This window comes from Microtus oregoni, unplaced genomic scaffold, assembly GCF_018167655.1.
Source record: "Microtus oregoni isolate MIOR12 unplaced genomic scaffold, Mior012 000028F_ref0000031, whole genome shotgun sequence".
NCBI classification, from domain to species: domain Eukaryota; kingdom Metazoa; phylum Chordata; class Mammalia; order Rodentia; family Cricetidae; genus Microtus; species Microtus oregoni.
This window is the reverse complement of record NW_024543087.1, coordinates 5,679,327-5,701,034: the sequence shown is the minus strand read 5'-3', so window position 1 is coordinate 5,701,034 and position 21,708 is coordinate 5,679,327. Positions and strand designations below refer to the sequence as shown.

The 21,708-nt window shown below is 47.0% G+C and overlaps 1 protein-coding gene across 2 annotated transcripts in view; it reads left to right on the top strand.

Moving 5' to 3' along the window:
* Itga9 (integrin subunit alpha 9) overlaps window positions 1-21,708 on the top strand; it is a 307,443-nt gene that overhangs the window by 154,183 nt on the left and 131,552 nt on the right. For both annotated transcript variants that reach the window (XM_041677309.1, XM_041677310.1), the window contains one exon: window positions 13,648-13,797. In XM_041677309.1, coding sequence (XP_041533243.1) covers window positions 13,648-13,797 — 150 coding nt within the window. The remainder of the gene's footprint in view (window positions 1-13,647; window positions 13,798-21,708) is intronic.

Here is a 21,708-nt window from a genome sequence, read left to right as displayed (position 1 = left end):
AAGGGTTTCTTCTTCCTGTGAGTTCTTACAACACTTTGTGATTTTTAGGTTTGGATTGGAATTATTTGCAAGTAAATTTTGTCTTATCTGAAGAGAAAGAAAAAGTAGTGTCTCTAGGAGTCTGGCTGACATCTTCCTACCCATGTGAACTCTGCCCTTATCAGAGCACATACTAGATGAACATTTGTTGAGTGACTAAGTGAGAGTAGTTTAACCACTGTGAACATATTGTGTCAAACACAGTGTGGAATACTTGTCAAGGAAAATAACATGTCCCCCACCCCATGACACTGTTAAATAAATATGCCACAAAATATGAGACTTTCAGCTAGGTACTACTGCATGGCAAGCCATCCCCAAGCTGATGGTATAAAACAACCCCATTTTACCACGCTCAGATTCTATGAATGAGCAGGATAGACAGGTGTGGGAGACGATGCAATCATCCTTCTAAGTAGAGCTGGTTTGGAATCAGACTGGAGATACAGCTCAGGGGTGAAGTGGTTGCTGTTCTTCCAGGGAACCTGAGTTTCGTTCCCAGCACATACATCACATGACTCACAACTGCCTGTGACTCTGACTACCTGAGACTGGACACTGCAGACCACAGAAGTCTTTTCTTAGTCAGCACTAGTTTCTCGGCTGCAGCTGACCCACCTAAGGTATCTCAATGAAACGACGGTTTTAGTTCACTGGTTTTGGCCTCTTGATCCTCATAGCTGATTCTTCACACAAACATCCCGGTAGACTCTTTGCTTCCCTCTGAAACTTTAAAAGCCAGGCCTCCATTGTCTGCATTTCTCTTCCAAGCACTCATTGAAGAGCTCACCAAGCTATAGACACTCACGGTTCTTATAACCAAAAATTCCAAAGTCCATCCACAATCCTCTCCAAGACAACACGGTCAGGCCAATCACAGCAACACCCCACTCCTTGTACAACTTCTGTCCTAGTTTGAGTGACCATAGTTGTGATGAAACACCATGATCAGAAAGCAGCTCAGGGCAGAAAGGGTTTATTTGACTTGCTCTTTTAGATCACCGTTCATGGTTGAAGGAAGCCAGAACTCAAATGGGATGAACCTGAGGCAGGAGCCGCTGCAGAGGCCATCAAGGGGTACAGCTTACTGACTTCTTCCTCGTGACTTGCTCAGCATGCTTTTTTATAGCATCCAGGGCCACTGATCCCAAGGGTGGTGCCACCACAAGGGGCTGGGCCCTCCTCCCCCATGAATCACTAATTAAGGAAATTTCACACAGGCCTGCCCATAGCCCAATGTGATGAAGTCATTTTCTTAATTGAGGTCGCTTCTTCTCTGATGACTCTAGTTTATATAAAGCTGACATAAACTAGCCAGGCTATCTGGTCGACCCCAAGCTTGAGGTAACGGAGGAATTAGCAGTACCTGGCACTTAGTTAGCATGACCTCTTTTGACCTTAGAAATCTCTTTAAGTTGCCAAAATTAAGAAGGAGGGGAATTTGTGTGGATTTCTCAACTCTAGAAGGAAGTTGGGGTGCACAAAGAGATAAGACTTCAGGTAGTGGTCAGTAGAAGGTTTATCCATATGTTACATATTGACTATATATGTAAGATCTGTTAAATTTGCCTTTTTTAGGAAGAGTGCTCTCAGAATTTGCCAGGGACCCCCAACTAGTTTACAGTCTGCTGTGCCCATCCGACCAAATGTTTACTGAGCCGACACCCTGTTCCATGCACCATGGTCAAAACTGGGCATGCTGCGGTGAATGTGAGCTGGTCTTATGGCTAGAGGGGAATTCTACTGAGCTGCCACCCCAGGAGAAAGGACATCAGGGGAAGGAGGCATGACATCAGGGGTAGTCAGGAATGAGTGTGAAGGAGAGATTCCACTCTGAGAAGGGTGGATAAGAGTCAAGAAAGATACTGTTGTTTTGTGTTGTGGGTGCCTGTGTACAGCAGACAAAAGCACATCTTCAGTTGCTCCCCATTTTATCTTCTGAGTTCTCGCTGCTTGGATGGAGCTCACCAACTTTGCCATACTAGCTGGCTGAGCAGCAAGTTAAGTTCCAGGGATCTGCCTGTCTCTGCCTCTCTGGTGCTAGAATTATAGATGTGTACCAGGTCTGCTTTTTAAATTATTATTATTATCTTATGTGTTTGAATGCTGTGTCTGCGCGTATGTGTGTGCACCATGTGAATGCAATGTCGAGGCAGAGGCGGAAAGGGGGCACCAGAGTCCATGGAGTTTAAGTTAGAGAAGGTTGGGTTTCTGTGGGGAATTGAACCTGGATTCTCTGCAAGAGCAACCAATGCTATTAACTACGGAGTCATCTCTCTAGTCCTCAGGTTTGGGTTTTTATGTGGGTGCTGGGGATAGGAACTCAGGTCTTTGTGCCTAAACTGAGACCACTCTACCAATTTACTCATCTGCCTTTATAAACCTGGTCTTAATCCAGCAAAATAAAATCGAATTTTTAGTGTTCAAGGGTCAAAAAAAAAAAAAAGATGAGGACAAAGACAAGAAGGTCCATTGGGTCTTGCAGTGTGGCAGCCATTGGTGACTCCATGGAGCCAGAGGAAGCAGAATGGCAAAAGAACAGAATAGGCCTCAGTGTGCCTTGTTTAATGAGATATTTGAAATTTTGATGACCTTGTTTTATGGCAGGTTTGTGGGAAACGTGTGTCTTCACTCTAAACAGAAAGTCACACAGAATGGTGGTCCATGCTCACTGGACCCCCAAACTGAGCAGACAGGCCCCACCATGGCTTGAGTAACTTAGAAACCCTGTAAAGTCAGTACTTACCTTTCCCCTGCATTCAGTCATGGTTCAGAAGTTCTGCACATCACCGAGGTCTAGGGGCAGCATCCCAGCTTTCTGATTATCCTCTCTGGGAACATGAAGCAGCAGGCTTGCCTCAGGGGGTCAGGATTCCTTCTATAAAAGATGCCAGCATTCTCCACCCTGTCCCACCCCTCCTGTGGGCTCACACAGTGAAGCAGATGCTTAATCTTAATTCCCAGCATCCAAGTGTCCTCACTGCATCCAGCCCTGAAACATCTATTCAGGACCAAATTTTTAAAACCCCAGGGGTCCAGCGTGATTTTTCTGCCCAGGCTCCAAACCTGTCATAAACCATAATGGATAGTATATTTTTAACTGCTGAGACCAGTTTGTTCCTATGTCCCCCAAAGACTAAAGCAACACAATGCTTGTTCTGAAACTCTAACGCATATAGGCATGTCAGAAGCCACAGGCTGGTCTCTCATCATCCTGCCTTATTAAGGCTGAATTCTTCACTGATTCTATGCACAAACCCCTTTGGGGAGCTGGGAGATGCATATAAATCCCTTCCCAGAAGAATGTTTTAAGTGCACTTAAGATATATGGAGCCACAGAAAAATTCAGTTATATTGAGAAGCCAATTAAAATGCAAATAAAAATGATTAGACCACATCTGTAATATGATCATCTAGTTTTTTTTATTAATGTGTTGTATAATAAGACCTGAAACTGCTGGTGTGTATGTGTGTGTGCATGCCTGGTCATGTGGTGGTGGGCGGTGCTCACTGGAGGGATCAGGTGGCGGTCCTCAGATGCTGCACATTTTTGGTTTTTTGAGATAAGGTCTCTCATTGGTTTGGAACTCTCCAAGTAGACTAGGCTGGCCCACCATCAAGCCCTAGGAATCCACCTGTTTTGGTTCCTGGGTGCTAGGATTAAAAGTATGTGCGACCAAACCTAGCTTGCTTGCTTGTTTGCTTCCTTCCTTCCTTTTTTCCTTTCTCCTCTCTCCCTCCTTCCTTCTCTTTCTTCCTTTCTTTCTTTCAATGTGGGTTTTGGGGATTGAACTCAAGTCCTCATTGCTTTCAAAACCTGACTGAGCTATCTCCCCATCCAAGATCTGTAACCTCTAATTATTAAATGTAAACAATACTTCAAGGTATCTGGAATTTTAACATAATGTGTTAAGTTTTTGGATACCCACTGATGGAGATCTCGGGTCTTTATAATACTTCTCAAGCTATGTACATTTTTGATGAGAGAGAAATGTTAAATTTTTGTGAAAAGTTGATTAAAAAAATAAACATTTTCCCCTCTATACAGCCTTACAGACCTCCTGAATTCCCCCTCTAGGTTAATAATCTCTGATTTAGGATACAATTTTGGTTAACAATAATGAAACAAAAAGTTCATCATTTATTTGCTGTCTCTCTTTCTCTCTCTCTCTCTCTCTCTCTCTCACACACACACACACACACACACACACACACACACACACACACACACTTTGTGAGTGGCTAGCTCTAACCAAAGTCACTCTCTCACTTTATCTAACTTTTCTCTCTTCTTTAGGATATCTAAACCAACAAGCTTAAGATAGGACTAATTTATTGCATGGTCTTCTGCATCCTGTGTCCCAGAAGAAGAGCCTGAAATATGGGGGGTTTGATCTGAGATTCATTGGCAGAGTGTTGTCAATTTGAGGGAGACAGAGTGGGGGAGGAAAAAAGGAGAGAGCTAAGTAAGGTGTTTGAGTCAAATTCCAACCAAACCCCATAGAAGGGCTCTGGTGTATAGTTTATCCTGCCCAACAAAGAGGGATCTGGGCTTTTATCTGTCTGCATCCCCTAGCCAGGAGAACCTGGGCATTTATAGTTTTCCAGCACACCATAAAACAACACATACATGTTATCTCACAGTTCCTGTGGTCCAGGATCTGGGTACAGCCTCGCTCCATCCTCTGCATGAGGTATTACTTGGCTGCAATCTAGGTTTGGAGCAGGTTTTTTTGGGAGCCTGAAGGGTCATCCTTGAAGAATATCCTCCTGGAGAGTCACCCTCCAAGCTCGCGTGGTTGTGGTAGAATTGATTTGTGGTCACTATGGAAACCATAACAACTTGCTTCTTCAAGGTCAGCAAGAGACCATGTGAGGGGCCACCTGAATAGGTCCACCCAGATCACCATCGATTTGGTGAACTCAGTTCAACTGATTCAGAATTTTAATTACATCTGTAAATCTCCTGTGCTTTTGCCATATAGTGTAACAGAATTACAGTAGCAACATCCACTAACGTTCAGTCGTTCCCACAGCCAAGAGGGAAGTATTCAGAGGCATGGGCAGTGGCATCAGCTGTCTGCAGATGGAGTCCAGAGAGTAGCTGGCTGCAGTGGCTCTGTAGGGAGCCCATCCTCGCACTGTTAGTCATCTGATGCTGTGGGGTTGTTCCCTCGTTGCTTCCTTCGGGCATCTGTGACAGTCCTGATTGCTGTAGGATGAACGAGAAGCCGCTTTCCGCTTTGGGTCTGCCATCTCTCCCTTCCCCTCACCTGCTGGTCTTGCTCTGCAAGGCTCCTCCCAGGCAGTCGTCATGGCGCTGCTACTCACGTGTTCTCCTCATGCCAGGCTCTCGCCAAGGTCTTCCCTACACATGTATCTCATTCTCTCTCACCCATCTTTGTTTATTTTTCCAGCCCTGAGACTAAACCTGCCACTGTGTTTCATCTCGAGACCACGTTTTAAAACTCCCCAACACTGTCTTACTAAGTTGCTCAGGTTGTCTTTGACTTTCAACCCTCCTGTCTCAGCTTCCTAAATAGCTGGGATGACAAGGCTGTGCTACCAACCCCAACTGTGTCTCTTCTTCACAAAGGCATGCAAAGTTGATTCTCTCAATCCATTTTGCACACAAGGCAGGCTCAGAGGCAGTAAGTGAACGGACCCAGATCGAAGTTTGTAAGAGATGGAGCTGGGATTCTCTCCAGCCATGTGGTCCTTGCAAATCTTTAGTTCCCCTCCAGGAACACCTCCTTTCCAGGGATTGCCTTGTTCTTCATTCTTCACGTGTGTATGTGTTGTGCATCTGTGTGTATGTGGAGACCTGAGGGTAATGTCAGGAACTGTTTTCAATTGTTCTTGCACCTTATTCCTTGAGGCAGGGTCTCTCAGTCAGTCCAGAGCGCACAGATGGGCTAGCCAGCTTTCTGTGGGGATCTCCTGCCGAGGCTGGAATTCGGGGTGGGCCAGCATGCCTGTGTGGCATTTATGTGGTTCTCCAAATGCTGTCCCTTATGCTTACTTGACAAGCCTTTTAACCACTGAACCACTTCTCCGCACTCCATCCAAGGATTCTCGATACTTCTATTCCTGTTTCCATAGATCAGAAACTATCCTCCCTCACTGGTCTCCAGTTCTTACTGGTCACCTTCTCCTCTACGTTACTGGTCTTTGCTCTCGCATCTCCTCTTTGCCTCTTCTCTGCTTCCTTGTGCCTCTTTTTGAACCAGGCGCACAAAACCCAAGTGTTGGCATGAAGTCATTGATGTTCTCTTGACGGTCAACCCAAACATCCTGTATTCTGTACCACTTATCCTCTCCACCCTCCTCCCTCCCCTCCAGCCCCGCCTTGGCTGCCCCATGCCAGCAGATACTGCTTCCCATCCTTTCCAGTACTTCTCAGGAAACCAGAAGAGCCCACAGCAGAGCTCAGATCCCCTTCCCAAAGCCAGGTGCTACCTCCCTTCTCTGTAAACCCTAACACAGAAGTGAACTATTGCCGACTTTTCTCAGTGCCATCAAATGCTTAACAAGAAGCAACACGAGGGAGGATTTCTTTCTGATCGTGTTTTGATGGTGCAGTTTTCATGGCAGGGAAGGCACGGCTGTAGGCATGTGGGGTAGCTTGTAGTGGCATTTCATTTGTATTTCAATAAATAAAGCTTGCCTGTAGATCAGGGAATAAAACAGCCCCATTGATCAGCCTTACAGACCAGGCAGTGGTAACACACAACTTTAACCCCAGGAGCCACATCAGTTGCCATAGAAACTGGGCCTTCAATCCCAGCCCTAAAGAGGACTATCCATCCAATAAGATGGGAGGAGACAACTCTCTGACACAGTCCCATTCTGAGATTCCTGGAGGCAGGATTGCCATTCCGGACTGAGGCAGAGGTAAGAGCCAGTGACTGGCTGTTTTGCTTTTCTGACCTTCAGAAGGTCTCTCTCTGAGTTTTTATTAACCGTGCTTCAGTAATCGGTTATGTGGTACTGAAAGTAGGGACTTGAAGCAGGATAGAGGGGTGTTTTTATAAATTTTAAGGCCCATCCCCTCTTCCTCCAGATAGGCCCTTCCCCAAAACAACACTATCAGCGGGAAGCCAACCGTTCAAACACATGAGCCGGGTGGGAAGGGGTGGGGGCACCACAACAGGTACAGGTTTCCAAATCCCCAGCTGATTGTTGGTTTCATCAGCAGTGTGTGTGACTTTCTTATGTGACTGGAGCTTTCTATGCAAATATATTAATTGGAGGTGAATCAAAGCTTTCTTTAGTTTCTGAGCCCTGGTGCTTGTGGAAAGATTCACACACATCAGACAAACGAGGCTGTCTGTTAGTGCTATGTAATGAACACAGAGGGACGTATGGCTTTAATCATACACTAGTAGGGAAATGCTTGAAAACAAGATGTCTGACCTCCTCACCGCTTCCTGCTCTTGAGTGATTTCTGTGGGCTCTGTTTTCGGAGCTCTGACTGGCTGATGTTTATAACTGAACCTTTCTGATGATAAAGTTTTGTCTCTCCCCAGTGTAAATCTTGTCCTAGAAGACTTTTGTCACATTCTGTTTAGAATTATTTATAGAATTTCCTTTATGCTTTGAATTTTGCCTGTTTGTCATCTAATATAGAGGTCTGCAAGTGAAACCACACTTGGCTTCAGTTTATTTTCTCATAAAATGGAAAAAAGCGCTTGCTCTGTTCATATGTCCTGATAAAGATTCGCTTAGCAGTGTGTGCGTGGGGGGGGGGGTTTGTTGGCATTTTTTCCATTAAGAAGTTTGGTAGCAACTTTATTGAGGCTTAATTCATATGTTGTACAATTCAATAAATCATTTAAAGTGTGTATTAGTGACTATAGGGTTGAACCAGACGGCACCCCATGAGTCTCAGTCATTTGAATACTTAGCCCCATTGGTGGAACTGTTTGGGAAGGATTGGAAGGCCTTGCCTTGTGGGAGGAGCTGTGTCAGTGTGGGTGGGGCTTTGACTCTTGTCAGACTGGGTACCCTACTTATGCATCCAGACAAGAGCTCTTGGCCTTCCTGCCACCCTGCCTTTACTTCCACCATCATGGACTCTACCCCTCTGAAATCATAAACCCAAGTAAACACTTTCGTGAGTGGCCTTGGTCTTTGTGTTTAATCGCAGCAATGAAGAAGTAGCTGAGACAGACTTTTCTAGTTGTCAGTGGGAGGAGATAGCTTTAGTAAGTTACTCCGCTATTCCGGGACATGGAAAATCCTTTGTTTCCCTTTAAACCGACCTCCAAGCTTAGGAGAATTTTTAAATCACCTTCAGCACTTTTAGCTGTCATTCTGATAACGTCACATGGAGAAGGATACTTTCTTTTGGTGTTCTAATACTGCAGTGTTCTCACACCCTCCAGGATGTCTCTGATGTCACAGTGATACAGTTTATGTGGTTTGACGACAGTGTCGTTATGTAGTCTGGCTGTTTTGTGAGTAGACGTGGAAATGGCCATCTCTGCTTCTGGGGTTTCCACGTTTCTAGGAGGGTCTGTGAGACTGGCATAGGCAGGCGTGGAGAGGGTTGGACTCAGAGAATACATGAGGATACAGGATGGAAGAGGCAGATAAAAATCACATGTTTGAAAAAGGAAAACATCGAGGTCTCAAAAACAAAACAACAACAGCGAATCCCACTTAGCTGAGTTTCCCCCAGGCAATAATCTGACTTACTGCTAACTGCTTATTTGCCGAACTTCTGTGTTATCTGCAAATTTAAAGCAGGCCAACCCTTCCTGTTTTTATTTCATTTGTTGCCACTGTGAGCTAAGGAAGGAAAAAACTGAGTTGCTGTATTTTTCTTTTCTAGTGGGGGAAAAGCAGCTCTTGGGTAGATTTCCAAGTCACGTGGCTAACCAGCTGGTGCCACGGTGATGATCAAACCCAGCTTTGGGTTGTGAAGTGAGAAGTGGAACCCAGTCACACTCAGCTCCTCCCGAACTGTAATGTGTGTATCTTCTTCCAGCCAGGAAAGGGGTTCCTCACTCTCTGGCCCTCTGTCGGGTCCTGGCTTTGGGCTCCTCACAGTGGTGATCTTTCTGTCTAATCATGTTGGCTGCCACTTTCTCAGCCTCTCCTAAGCCCAATGCCATCAATGCCATCATGGTGCAGCTGGAAGGATTTAGGGAACACAGCCTGTAGCATTATGTTAACTTTGTCCCTGTGCCCCCTACCTTTAGCGAGGGGGGTCACTCAGCCCTAAGGGTGAACACCTGAGATGGCCCCGCCCTGGCCTGTCCATCAGCATGGCTTTCTGTGTCTTTGAGTCTGTGTGGCTCACTAAGGCCTCTGACTTTCTGCGCACTCCTGTGCCTCACACCTACTGCTAAGCCTTACACCTGCCCTCTGGCGCACGGCCTCCTGTCCTGCAGCTCAGCCCAGGAGTTGCTCTTCTGGGAAACCTGCCAGGCCTATAAGAATCCAGGTGAACTTTCTTTGTGTCCCCATAGCCACCTTTGCCCTGGTGCATGTCGTATGACGTTGCCATGGCTTGACTTTCCCCTCTGAACCTGTTCACTCCCTCCAGGTCTTTTACCTGTCTCGCTGCCACCCAGCACACTACCTGGCATAAAGCAAGCACCCAATAAATTTCAAACAGAACATGTGTTACATTCCCTATAAAAAAAAAAAAAAAAGCCAGTCGTGGCCAGGTCTGCCACCAGCCTGGGTAGGAGACTCCCAACGCCTTTAGTAGGAAAAGATAGATTCTGGTCTCTCCACTGAGGAGCCTCAATGGGTGTTCAGTTTGTAACTTAAGGCAGTGAACACACACCTGTAACTCCAGCGCTCTGGAGGTGGAGGCAAAATGGTCTGGAGTTCAAGGTTATCTTCGACTATATTTGAGGCCACTCTGGGATATATATGACCTCGCCTCAAAAGAAAAGAAAAAGAGAAAGGGGAAAAAATAATAAAATTCAGCTTGTAGTAGTGACTTTTTAAGCAGTAAAATTTGAGCCACTGAGGCAAAGTGCCAGAGCCACAGACTTCTATCCCGGCCAGTTCCTCCTCTATGGTGGTGCCGAACAGAAGGAAGCAAACCTTCCAAAAACCATGGGGAAACCCCCAAGTAGCCTGCGACTTTCCCTCTGCAGCTTGGAGCAGACCAGGCGGGCGTGAGGAGGAGCTGGGGCAGACCCGCCCCGCAGGAGGAGGGGTCTGGGCTTCGGGCACAGCCCCCTCCTCTGCCTCCGCCCACCTTTCCCATGTGGTTTGAGTTCTTTGCTGCTCCAAGCTACTGAGAGATGAACCAAAAAGCTGCTTTTCAAACTCGGGGCTCAGGCAGCTGTTGCCAGAGAATAGCATCTACCTACCTCAATGCCCCCTTGTATCCGTGGTCCAAACTCAGACACGTGTGACTAAGATCTTTCTCCTTGGCGGCCACAATGTGTGGTCACACGTGGAAACACCCTCACTCCGTGTCCTTATATCCTAGCTACCAATCATTCATTCATCTTTTGGGGGAGGGGAGTTGGGGGGGTTGTGCTCCTGTGCATGTATCGGGTGCTTGCCCGTGGAAGCCAGTGTTTGGTGGGGTTGTTGTCCTCTATCATCCTCAGCCTTCCTTTCGAGGCAAGATCCTCGCAGGACTCGTGGCTTGCCACTTTGCCTAGACTGTCACCCTGAAGCCCCCAGGACCTGCCTGTCTCCACCTCCCCTGCACAAGAGTTACAACTGCACCCCAACATGCCAGTCTTCAGGCTTGCGGGAGCAGCTTCTCCATCACACCATCTCCTAAGCCCCAGAGCAAGGCATTTTTTTAAGGAGTTGCTGGAACCTAATGTGATCTGAATGGTTTTTAAATAGAATGTTATGAGCTAGGCATTTGCACACACCTACCTGTGATTGCAGCACTCAGGCGACTGAGGCAGGAGCCTCACAGGGTTGAGGTCTGATTGTACTATATCACAAATTTAAAGCCAGTCCGAACCAGCTACATACCTTCACAACTGAAGCATTTAATGGTCAGCAAGAGAATCCATTTTTCTCTTGGTTCCAAGAAGTCTGATTCTGCCACGTAACAGCTTTGGGATGGAGGAACAGTTTGTTTGAGCACCTGGGTCTCGGTTACCCTCTCTGTAAAAGGTGAGCAGAAATCCACCCTCCAGATGTTGTGAGGATTCAGTAGAACAAGGTCAACTCAGAGCTTGGGGAAGGCTCTGAAATACACAGGCAGTCTGGAAACTTGAAGAGATTGCTGCCCCCCCCCCCCCACTCTCATCTTCCCCTGTGCCCAGAATAACAGTGTCGTGGACTTACTTTAACATGTAATATTTAGTGTAAAACCTTGAAATAGTTAACCAGCCCCAAAGAAACACAAAGAATGCGTTTGCAAATGTGTGAATTTGGCATCTGCTCCCCTGCTCTTCTCCATACCATCCACCGTCTTTGAATTCCGGTTAAAGTCAGCAGGCTGGGGGCATCTGGATCTGAGGTGCATGGCTTGCTCCTGGGAAGATCTCAGGTCTTAAAGATCTGCTCTAAGATGCCTTCGTTCCAGAGAACTCTCTAGAAACCCTTTACCTAACGTACCTCTATCACTTTGCTGCAGAGGTCCTGGGTTTTTATCATGTTAGGCTGAGGAATTGAATCTTTTCCCAGGTGGACTTTTTACTGAACACAATTGTACATTGTCTCCTTCTTGTCCAGGCATCAGCCTCTGATGTGCCCTGTATCCCTTTGCTGTGCCTTCCACGCCCTACCTCCCATCTGCCACATCCACCTCCCATCTCATCCTACGCGGTACCACTGTGTCCTTCCCAGAACTGTCCCAGGAATTCTCTGGCATCCAGCACCTTTGAGTGTGTTCCACCCAACACCCTATCATAAAGAGACCTGTGAGAAAACACGGGGTACCGTGGTCCCTTAAACCTGGAACTTCTCCCCACTTTTTAGACACAACTAAAGGAAAAACAGAATCGACAAACAAGAAAGTAAGATACTGGCTTTATTTTGGTGCACCCCCACTTATTAGCCAGACTGCCCCACTCCCAGGGAGCCCAGATTCCATCCTGAGAACAAGACCTCTCCTGCGAACTCTGCGATAGTCTTTAGGCTGGCCGCTTCCCTTTGCTGTGAAAGCATGTATTCACCCATTTGTTATCCTTTTAGTGACAGCTGGGCATCCTTACAAAGGACTCTGACATCGCCTAGGCTGAATGCTGAGCACAGAGATGGCAGTGACATTGGAGAGCCAAGATGCTTGGCTTGTGTTCTCTCATACTGGGTGAGAGTCTGTCCCCATTTGTCCCCAAGGGCTGCCCTGGTTGCCTCTATGAGAGGAGACTGGCTATCACAAAGCATTGGAGAAAGCTCTCTTCTGGGTGCTTCCTGGGACATTTGGGCCATTCTACCATTTTGAACACAATGAGACTTCGATCCTAACTCGTCCAAACTTCCTAGAGAATAGTGACTAGTGTGGATTCATGGGCTGTGTGTTCAGGCCTCCTAGGATGGGCAGCCTTCCTTGCCTGTCCAGCTTCTCTTGTTTTTTATAAGGTGTTTCTCAGTTTCCTGTGCCACACATGTATACTCCCCACGGTGGACACAGAGCAGAGAGACCTGGCTGTGGGTGATGATCTTCTTAGCCTTGCCATGCTAAGGAAGACCACCCCAGATGATGTGCTGGCCCTTGATGTAAGACTACTGACAACTCTCGCCTCTAATTCTCACCTGTGAGGACGTGGGGCCTCGCGACACCCAGAGGCAGTGTCACTACACAGAAAGACCATGAACTTACAAGTTGAAAAGGTCAGAGTCGTTACCAGGCCTGTGTCCTGTGGAACTGAGCCTTGTCCCTTCCTGGGTCCTTTCTTGTGTGGTGGTAGGGCATGGAGTGTGTTGTTCATTTCTAGAAGCCATAGCATGGATCTGGCATCTTGTTAGACCGTGTGTCTTCTCTTCTCTTCCCTCCTTAGTGAATGGAATGAGAAATGTCCTCTATAGGCTCCTGTATTTGAACTTGGTCTCCAGTCAGTGATGCTGTTTGGGAATGTTTAGGAGATGCAGCCTTAATGCAGAAAGTGTGTCACAGGGAGTGGGGCATTGAGATTTCCTAATACAGCTTTCCTGCCCCTCTTGTGGCTACCAGTAGAACATTTCCTGGGGCCTTGAAATCCTTGAAATTCTAGAAGAATGAGCACAGAGTGTGCATCTGACTACACAGATGGCTAACCTACCACAGAAACCATTCACATCAGTGCCCGGATACAAAACTGTAATCCCAGCGCAAAAGGGGTTAACGTCAAGTACGGATGCTGTCCCAGCCACCAACTAGCATCTAAGCACACATGGGTGACGAATTAGATAATGTCTTCCATATGCTCTGGAGAAGATGATTTAGTACCATACAAGGTAAGCTGAGAAATCCCTGCCTGTCCACAGAGACCAGGACAAGCTGATGTTTGCCCTGGGTCTCACTTACCTTGCCTACAAGACGAAAGCGGTGATGTCTCAGCTTGTAAGGGTGGTGTGAGGGCCACCTGAGGTGAGCAGCCTGACAGGCCAGTCTTTGTGCTTGGCGGGATGCTGCCCCGACATCCACAGATGCTCACCATTCATGCTCCTCCTTGTTTGCGGTTGCAGCGGAGGGTCCAGGATGTCATCAGCCCCATCGTGTTTGAAGCTGCCTACAGCCTGGCTGCACAGGAGACTGGTGAGGAGGAGCGGGAACTGCCGGATCTGACCCCAGTGCTACGCTGGAAGAAGGGACAGAAGATCGCCCAGAAGAATCAGGTTAGAATCTGTTCTGTCCTGGCAGAAAGCAACTTAGGGAGCAAGGGTTGACTGTAGCCCTCTGTTCTAGGTCACAGTATCACTGCAGAGAGTGACAAGCCACCATGAACAGCAGAGAGGGTGGCGGGGGAGAGAGAGAGAGAGAATATGAGTATATGTATTCACGGTCAGCACTCAACTAGCTTTCTCTACTTACACACACACTACACACACACAGACACACACACATGCACACACATACACACTACACACATACACACACACTACACACACACACACACTTCTGGGCAAGGCTTCCTTTTGTTTTAAAGCATGAGCCTCCCTTTTAAAGCACAGTGGGAAGGGTGGCCTGCAAGCTTTGCTGGTCGCTTGGACACAGAATAAGACACCAGGGAGAAGAGAAGGCAGTAAGATGCTTTCTGTATTAAGAATCAGGGGCTGGAGAGATGAGTCAGTGGTTACGAGCACTGGCTGCTCCTCCAAAGGTCCTGAGTTCAGGTCCCATCATCTCCATGGTGGCTCACAACCATCTATAGTGAGATCTGGTGCCCTCTTCTGACTTGCAGGCATACATGCAGGCATAACACTGCATGTATAATAAATAAATAAATCTTGAAGAAAAAAAAAAGAATCAGACACTCTGGAGGCTAGAGACTGGAGAGATGATGGCTCAGCTGTTAAGAGCACTGGACCTGGGTTCAATTCCCAGCACCCACACAGTAGCTCACAGTCACCTATAACTCCTGTTTCAGAGGATCTGATGTTCTTTTCTGACTTCCACAGGAACCAGGCACACAGGAGCAGGCATTCATAATAAATTCTGTAACCCCTAGTAGTAGATCCCTAGTCCTAGTGTTGCTGTGCTCCCTAAGAGGAAATCTTGCTATCAAAAAAAAAAAAAATCTGTTCGCGTTTGTATCGTGAGGTCAGCACTTGGTGAGTTAGGATTCATCTCAGCATCCTTTGTGTCTGCCGAGCCTCCGTCCTGAGCAGGAGGATACTTGCTAGCTCTAGTCAGTGTTGCTAGCTCTGAGCCGGCTTTCCCTGGACCTAACCCTCGTTCCTACAGGATCCGAGAATGGAAGTGGATGAAGAACATCTTAAAACCTTTATGGGCTAGGACAGCCAATGATCTTATCTGAGCCAGAGATACAGGGAAAGACTGGTATCAAAATGTCATTCTCGGTCACTCCAGGTTAATTAATTGGCAGGCATCAGCCAGAAAGATGATGTGCATCGTGTCTGAAGAGCTGGCTAACAGTGGAACTGTTTGAGTTATGAGTATGAGCCAGTCTTCCCAGAGGAATCCCTGCTTCCAGCCTCCCATCCTGCCTTCCACCTAACGTGTCTATAGACCTATCGATCGGTGATTTGCCCTTAGCATGAATTGGCAACCAAGAAAAACTGAGTTTGGAGGAAATGTGGACATGAAAAAGAAAGGCCAATTGAAATGAAAATAAACAAAATATTTGACTTAGAAGGTGAAAGGCTATTCAGGGAATAAAAGAGATGATAAATTTTTATTTTGTTTTTTGACACAGGGTCTTATTGCATAGCCCAGACTGACCTTCAGACTTGTATGTAGCATAACCTGGCCTCTAACTTGTGGTCCTCCTGCCTCAGCCTCTGGGCTGAGAAGTGCTGAGAAGACAGGTGGCTGTCACCACACCCTGTCGGAGACTGTAAAAGCTTTCTCAGAGTGAAGGCATTTGCTTCGCAATGCCACACTCTGTGTGGCTCACAAACACCTGTAGCTACAGCCTCAGGGATTCTGTCCCCTTTCCTGGCCTCTGAGAGCACCTGCACACATATGCACATACATGCACACACACACACACACACACACACACACACACACACAATAAAAATCTTTAAAAGCCACATGCCCAGTTATGCCATGGCTCAAATATAAAGCAATTTAAACTGGATAGGGAGTGAATGGGAGAGTATAAGGAAGATAAGGGCCTGGATAGAAGATGATTCTCTATACGTTAAAGTCACATATTCCTGAATTCAGCTTGGCCCCTGTGGAGGACACGCACTCCAGACCTGGGCCCTGCTGTGGAATCGTGTAGACATAACAACATGAACACTACTTACAGGCTTCAGTCTCTGCTGCCAAGCCACAATCAGAGCTACAGTACAGCATAAAACACAGATGTCATCAGATTGACTAGGCAGATGTAAACGGGTAATAGTTCTCTTAATATCCTAATCTCTTAATAGCTCTTTTAAATTAGTAAGCCAAGAGAGACTGCAGAACCCTATGAAACAACAACAACAAAAAAAATAGCTGTCCATTACTTATGACTGCAGAGGTCAGTAATAGAATACTGGCCTCAGTGGCCCCCATGCCAACAACCCCAGTTGTTCTCAGGATCATGTAAGAAAATTCAAAAGTAAAGAAGATGATTTAGTGACTGAAGGATTTGCCATGCAGTCATGAGAAGGTGGATGGGATCCCCAGAGCAAGCTGGCTGGAGAGACTAGCCGTATCAGTGAGCTCCAGGTTTGATTAAGACACACTGCCTCATATAAAAGGTATAAGAGTAATCAAGGATAACTGTCCAGGTCAACCTGGAGCCCCCACATGCAAGCATCCCTACGCACCTCACACACAAATGCCTACACACATGAAAATTTCCCCTGGTCAACCGTGAGTCCCCACATGTGAGCGTCCCTACCCCCCATACACACACACATGAGTGTGCCTACACACATGAAATTTAACACTGACAAAGGAAAAGGGAGTTCACATTAAATCAGAAACGACATCAGAGATGGGCTAGCATGTGTTTTGACCATCTGACCACTGAGCCTGACACAGCCAGTTTCCACAGTAGGAAAAGAGCAAAGAGTAGTGGTTTGTCCGTGAGCTGGGACGGATGGGGGGAGCCATCAGCCCTTACCTGTGGTAAGGAATCCAGTGGGCTAACACGTTAATCTGGTAAATAAAGCCATCATATCAATATGCTTCCTAGAGACACAGAAATAATCGCCACGGTGAAGATGAACAGACGTAGGTAACTGCTTTTCCCTTCCGAGAATGCAGTGTGGGATGGATGTGGTGGAGCAGACAGGTTTACATTTTCAGTCATGTCCTTCTCCGGGTGAAATTAAAATCAAAGAAAAATATTGTTCTTAGATTGGAAGGATTGTCCAGGAGCCTGAGACTCTTTCTAGGGAAGCGGTTCTTGCTTTTTCTTCTTTGCCTGATTATGAAAATCAACAAAATTGAGTCAGTTTAATGATCTCCGCCATCCCTCCATGTGTCCTCCAGATGTTGGCTCTGTTCATGGCTCTGTTCAAAGGGAAGAACAATGCGCTGCTAGGGAGGGCCACTCCAGGAAGCAGAGCTGATTTTAACCAGAACTCAGGAACCGTCTCTGTCACCACAAGCTCAAATAATACATAAACCGTACACTCTTTCCTCCCCATCTGCCTGTCCTCATCCTCCCAGGCCAGGCCATGTGGCTTGTCACCTAACCTGGGCCTCGCACCTGTGTCCCTGAGTAATCCTGCCACGGCTTTCCTCTTAGAGTCCCAGGGCTCTGCAAGATGGTGCCCCATCCCCAGCACTCTCCAGGGTCACCCACATACCACATTCCAGCCATTCTTGAACCTACCAGGTTCTTCTTGCCTTGGGCCCTGCTGACCCCTCTTCTGTGAACATTTCCACACTGCTCATCTCTCAAGGCCAGCCTGTGTGTTTGAGGTTTCAGCATGAATGTTGCTACCTCAGATCAGAGAACCATCTCTCAGTTCCCCCAACTCAGCCGCCTGTTTGGCCTTTCCGTGAGCCCCGCCGCGGTGGATTCTGACAGTCACTTATATGCTTCCCACACTGGAGTGGAGCCCGGCAAAGGCAGATATCTGTCTTCCCACATTCGCTATGAATTCCCCAACACCTACCTCAAAACCTGGCCCAGTGTCTCCATTGGAAGAGCCCTTGTAAAGGAACAAAGGCCTGTGTCATTCCGCAAGGCTGTTGAATGAAATGGGATATACTGTGAGCCCCTCTGGGGATCCCTCCTTGGCCAGTGTGTGCCCAGTGATTCACAGCGGCTTCTGCCATGGGATTGTGTGCGCTTCTGAGTCTATTTTTCAAAACGCAAAGCAGAGGGAATAGAGATGGCGAGAGAGAAGATGCTGGCTGTGTCATGCCATTCCTCTCTGGTGCTTTGTCACAGCGATGAAGAGGTGACCAACGCAGAAAGAGATCAACACTGGGGTTGGTGGAGCCCGGTAGTTAGAGTACTTGCCTGGAATGGACTGATACCCTGGGTTCACTCCCCAGTACAGTGTAAACCCAGTGTAGCGGGTACATGCCTAGAACCCCAGCCCTCGGAGGCAGAGGCAAGAGGAATCACAGTTCAAGGCCATCCTTAGCTACAGAGAAAGTTCAAGCCAGGCTGAGAAGATTCTGTCATTGGTCCTGTGTGGTAGTACACACTTGTAATCCCAACACTCAGGCAGATTTTTGTGAGTTCAAAGCCATCCTGGTCTACATAGAGAGTTCCAGGCCAACCTGTTCTCCATAGAGTTCTGTGTCAGTCCAGGCTTCATAGTGAGACCCTGTCTCCAAACAAAACAGCAATAGCAAAACCAAAAGCAACCTTCCTCCATCTGGGCATAGGAGAAGTAGGGCTGAAATTCCCGTGACTACCCTGTCTCTTACAATACCCCTTACGAAAGGCTACGGTGGGTTTTGTTAAAATAAAATACAAACAGAATTGAGATGGAGAAAACTACTCTCAGGTTAGGGCAATTAGACCCATTTTTAAAATACTAAATACCATGTCAGATGTGGTTGTTTGAATAATGACCCCCATAGGTTCATATCATTGAATGCTTAGCCATCAGGAAATAGCATTACTTGAGAAGGATTGGGGCTCTGGTCTTGTTAGACTGGGTGTAGCCTTGTTAGAGGAGGTGTGGTCTTGCCGGAGGAAGTGCGTCCCTGGGAGTGGGCTTTGAGGTCTCAAAAGCCCCATTTTCTCTCTTTCTCTCTGCCCATGGATCAAGATGTAGCTCTCACCCACTGCTCCAGCACCCTGCATGCCACCATGCTCCCTGCCACCATGATAATGAACTAAACCTCTGAAACTGTAAGCCAGCCCCCAGTTGAATACCTTAGCTATGGTGGTGTCTCTTCACATCAGGAGAACAATGATTAAGACACCAGGTGTCATGGGTTCATACACAAATGGCACATGGATGGGGCCTCTTGTACCTGGAGATGTCACACCTGGAGGAGGAATGCCAGGCCATAAATGTCACTTATGGGGTCCTGGAAGGGTGCTGCCATATGAGGCAGACAGCCACTGTGAAGTCCCACTGCATACTGGAATACATCTTGCTTCTTTTCCCTTAAATAGAGCCTTCTTGATTAGTCCCCTTGGATGGGATTTGAAATACATTTACTCCCACCCAACCCAATCATCTTACTTTTCAAAGGCTTCATCCTGGGACGTGGTTGCCTTAGTAACCATATTTATAGTGTACAGTCCATTTACATAATTGCAGTTGAATTTAAAGCAAGCATCACCATGTCTGAGAAACTGGCCCTTCTTGGATCCTAACAAACACATTTAAGATTCATCCACCCTGTAACTTGAGGAGGGAAGATTTTTCTCATATGGATATGATGGTAGAAATGGGTCCCTCAAGGCCTGAGCATCTGGGGCACACACTGAGTTTCCTGCCCCTGAGTCCCATGTCCCCATTGCTGCCTTAGCACCATGGGAAAAGCTCACACAGCTCTGACTCAAAGGGAGGTGCCATTAGAATCAGATTCATCTATCTCCGAACCCAAGCCCAAAGGTGGTGAAGAATTCATTACCTAAATAGATACATCAGGAGTCAGCAAGCCATGGCCTGGGGTCGAGTGTAAGTCTGAGTGCCATGGGGTGGGTAAGGGGGTAGCTCAAAGAGCTTACTGCACTAGCTTGAGAAACACAGTTCAGACCCCGAGAACCCACATGAATTCAGGATGGGATTGGGAGCCCACCTGTACTTCCAGCCCTCAAAGGCGTAGGCAGGCAACCCTTGAACAAGCTGTCTGGGGAGACCAATCATTGTAGTCTAGGTTTATCAAGAGACCTTGCCTCAAAGAATAAATAGGTAAAAGAATGACCGAAGATTACTCCCAACACCAACCTCTGCACATATGCCCACACACATGCATACACACATGAAAACAGAAAAAGGCTGTCAGCATACACCCATGCCCATCCCTTCCTGTGATGTCCACAGCCAGTTTACTGCACAATGCAACTATGAGTCGTTATAAGAGAGACCACAATGGCCACAGGCTCAGAGATGTCCTATCTCATTCGCATCGGCCAAAAATTGCTAGCCCCATCTTTTTTTTTTTTTAAAGTAAGAATTCAGTGAGAAATAAGAAAAAGGGTTTCCTGAACGCAAGTGTAATCCGCAGAAGTATTCAGGGTGAAGTGCAGGGTGACGAAGAAGCCAGCACAGAAACCTGGGCTATAGGGTGCTGGTCCTCAGCCATCAGAAGCCCTAGGCAGGAAGTGATTATTTCCTGAAAGAGGTGTTAGCTTCCTGCAACCAGGAGAAACGGGATCCTCTCTCATGGCTAGGAAAGCTGCCTCCGGGGAGCTGAGCAGGCGGGACTGTGCAGCCCAGCAGGTAGAGGCTAGCGGGCAAGGGGAAGACTGCAGCCAAGCTGAGTTTGGCAGTCTCATCGACATACCGCACTTGGGTTTTCCCAGAAGACTTTGGGGACAGGTAAAAGTAACTGGAGAAGTTTCTCAGGACCCAAGCTTACAGCTGTTAGGATTGTTCCCTGGGAAGAACATCTGGAGGGGGCCATTACCTTAAAGCCATCCTCTCTGTGCTTCACGCTAAGAAGTTTTCTTTATTCCTGGAAACTGTCCATCCAGCATGTTGAAGCTGCAGTGTGCCAACACTCCTGCCTCCCAGAGTCAATTCCGAGGAAACAAATTGGCCATTTTCCCAGAAGAGATTCATCCAGGTCCAGGCACAGGAATCGGATTTCAACCTCAGCATACACATGGGTAGACGTGTGTGCGCGTACACACACACACACACACACACACACACACACAAGACTGCTCACTAGTGTTGGGCACAGGTCTCTTGATTTAATTGTACATCCCATTTAATTTACCCTTAAAGCAGCTGCTTTCCCAGTTTACTAAGGGGCTTGACTCGGCTAGGGTTTTAAACTGTGCCTCCCACTCCTGTCTTTAATGTTCCTGACTGCCTTAGGGTTTCTGTTGCTGTGAAGAGACACCATGACCGTGGCAAATCTTATAAAGGAAAACACTTAATTGTGGTGGCTTACAGTTCACAGGTTCAGTCCATTGTCATCATGGTGAGTCATGGTAGAGTGTAGGCTGACATAGTGATGGTGCTGAGAATCCTACATCTTGACTCATAGGCATCAGGGAGTGGTCTGTCTCATTGGGCGTGGCTTAAGCAAAAATGAGACCTCAAAACCCGTGACAGGCTTCCTTCAACCAGACCACACCTACTTACTCCAACAAGGTCACACCTCCTAATAGTGCCACTCCCTTTGGGGGCCATTTCCTTTCAAACCACCACACCCACTTAAGGAAGGCTATTAGATTGGTAATAGATTATTAAATCTATTGCTACACGGGAAGCCACTGAGGAATTTGGCTCCCATTAGGAGTTGAGGAATGTCTGTATGTTGAGTCATTTCTTTTTAAATTTACCTGTTGATAGGTCTTTCCATATTGTCACTGTTGTAAACAGGGCTGTAATAAGCATGGAAGTATAATCAACTCTTCAACATACACATACATGTGAATATGCATACATCCATGTACTAACACATATACATGTTAATAAAAGACAATAACCTTATCTTTAACTACTGTAAATAGACTAAATTCCTGC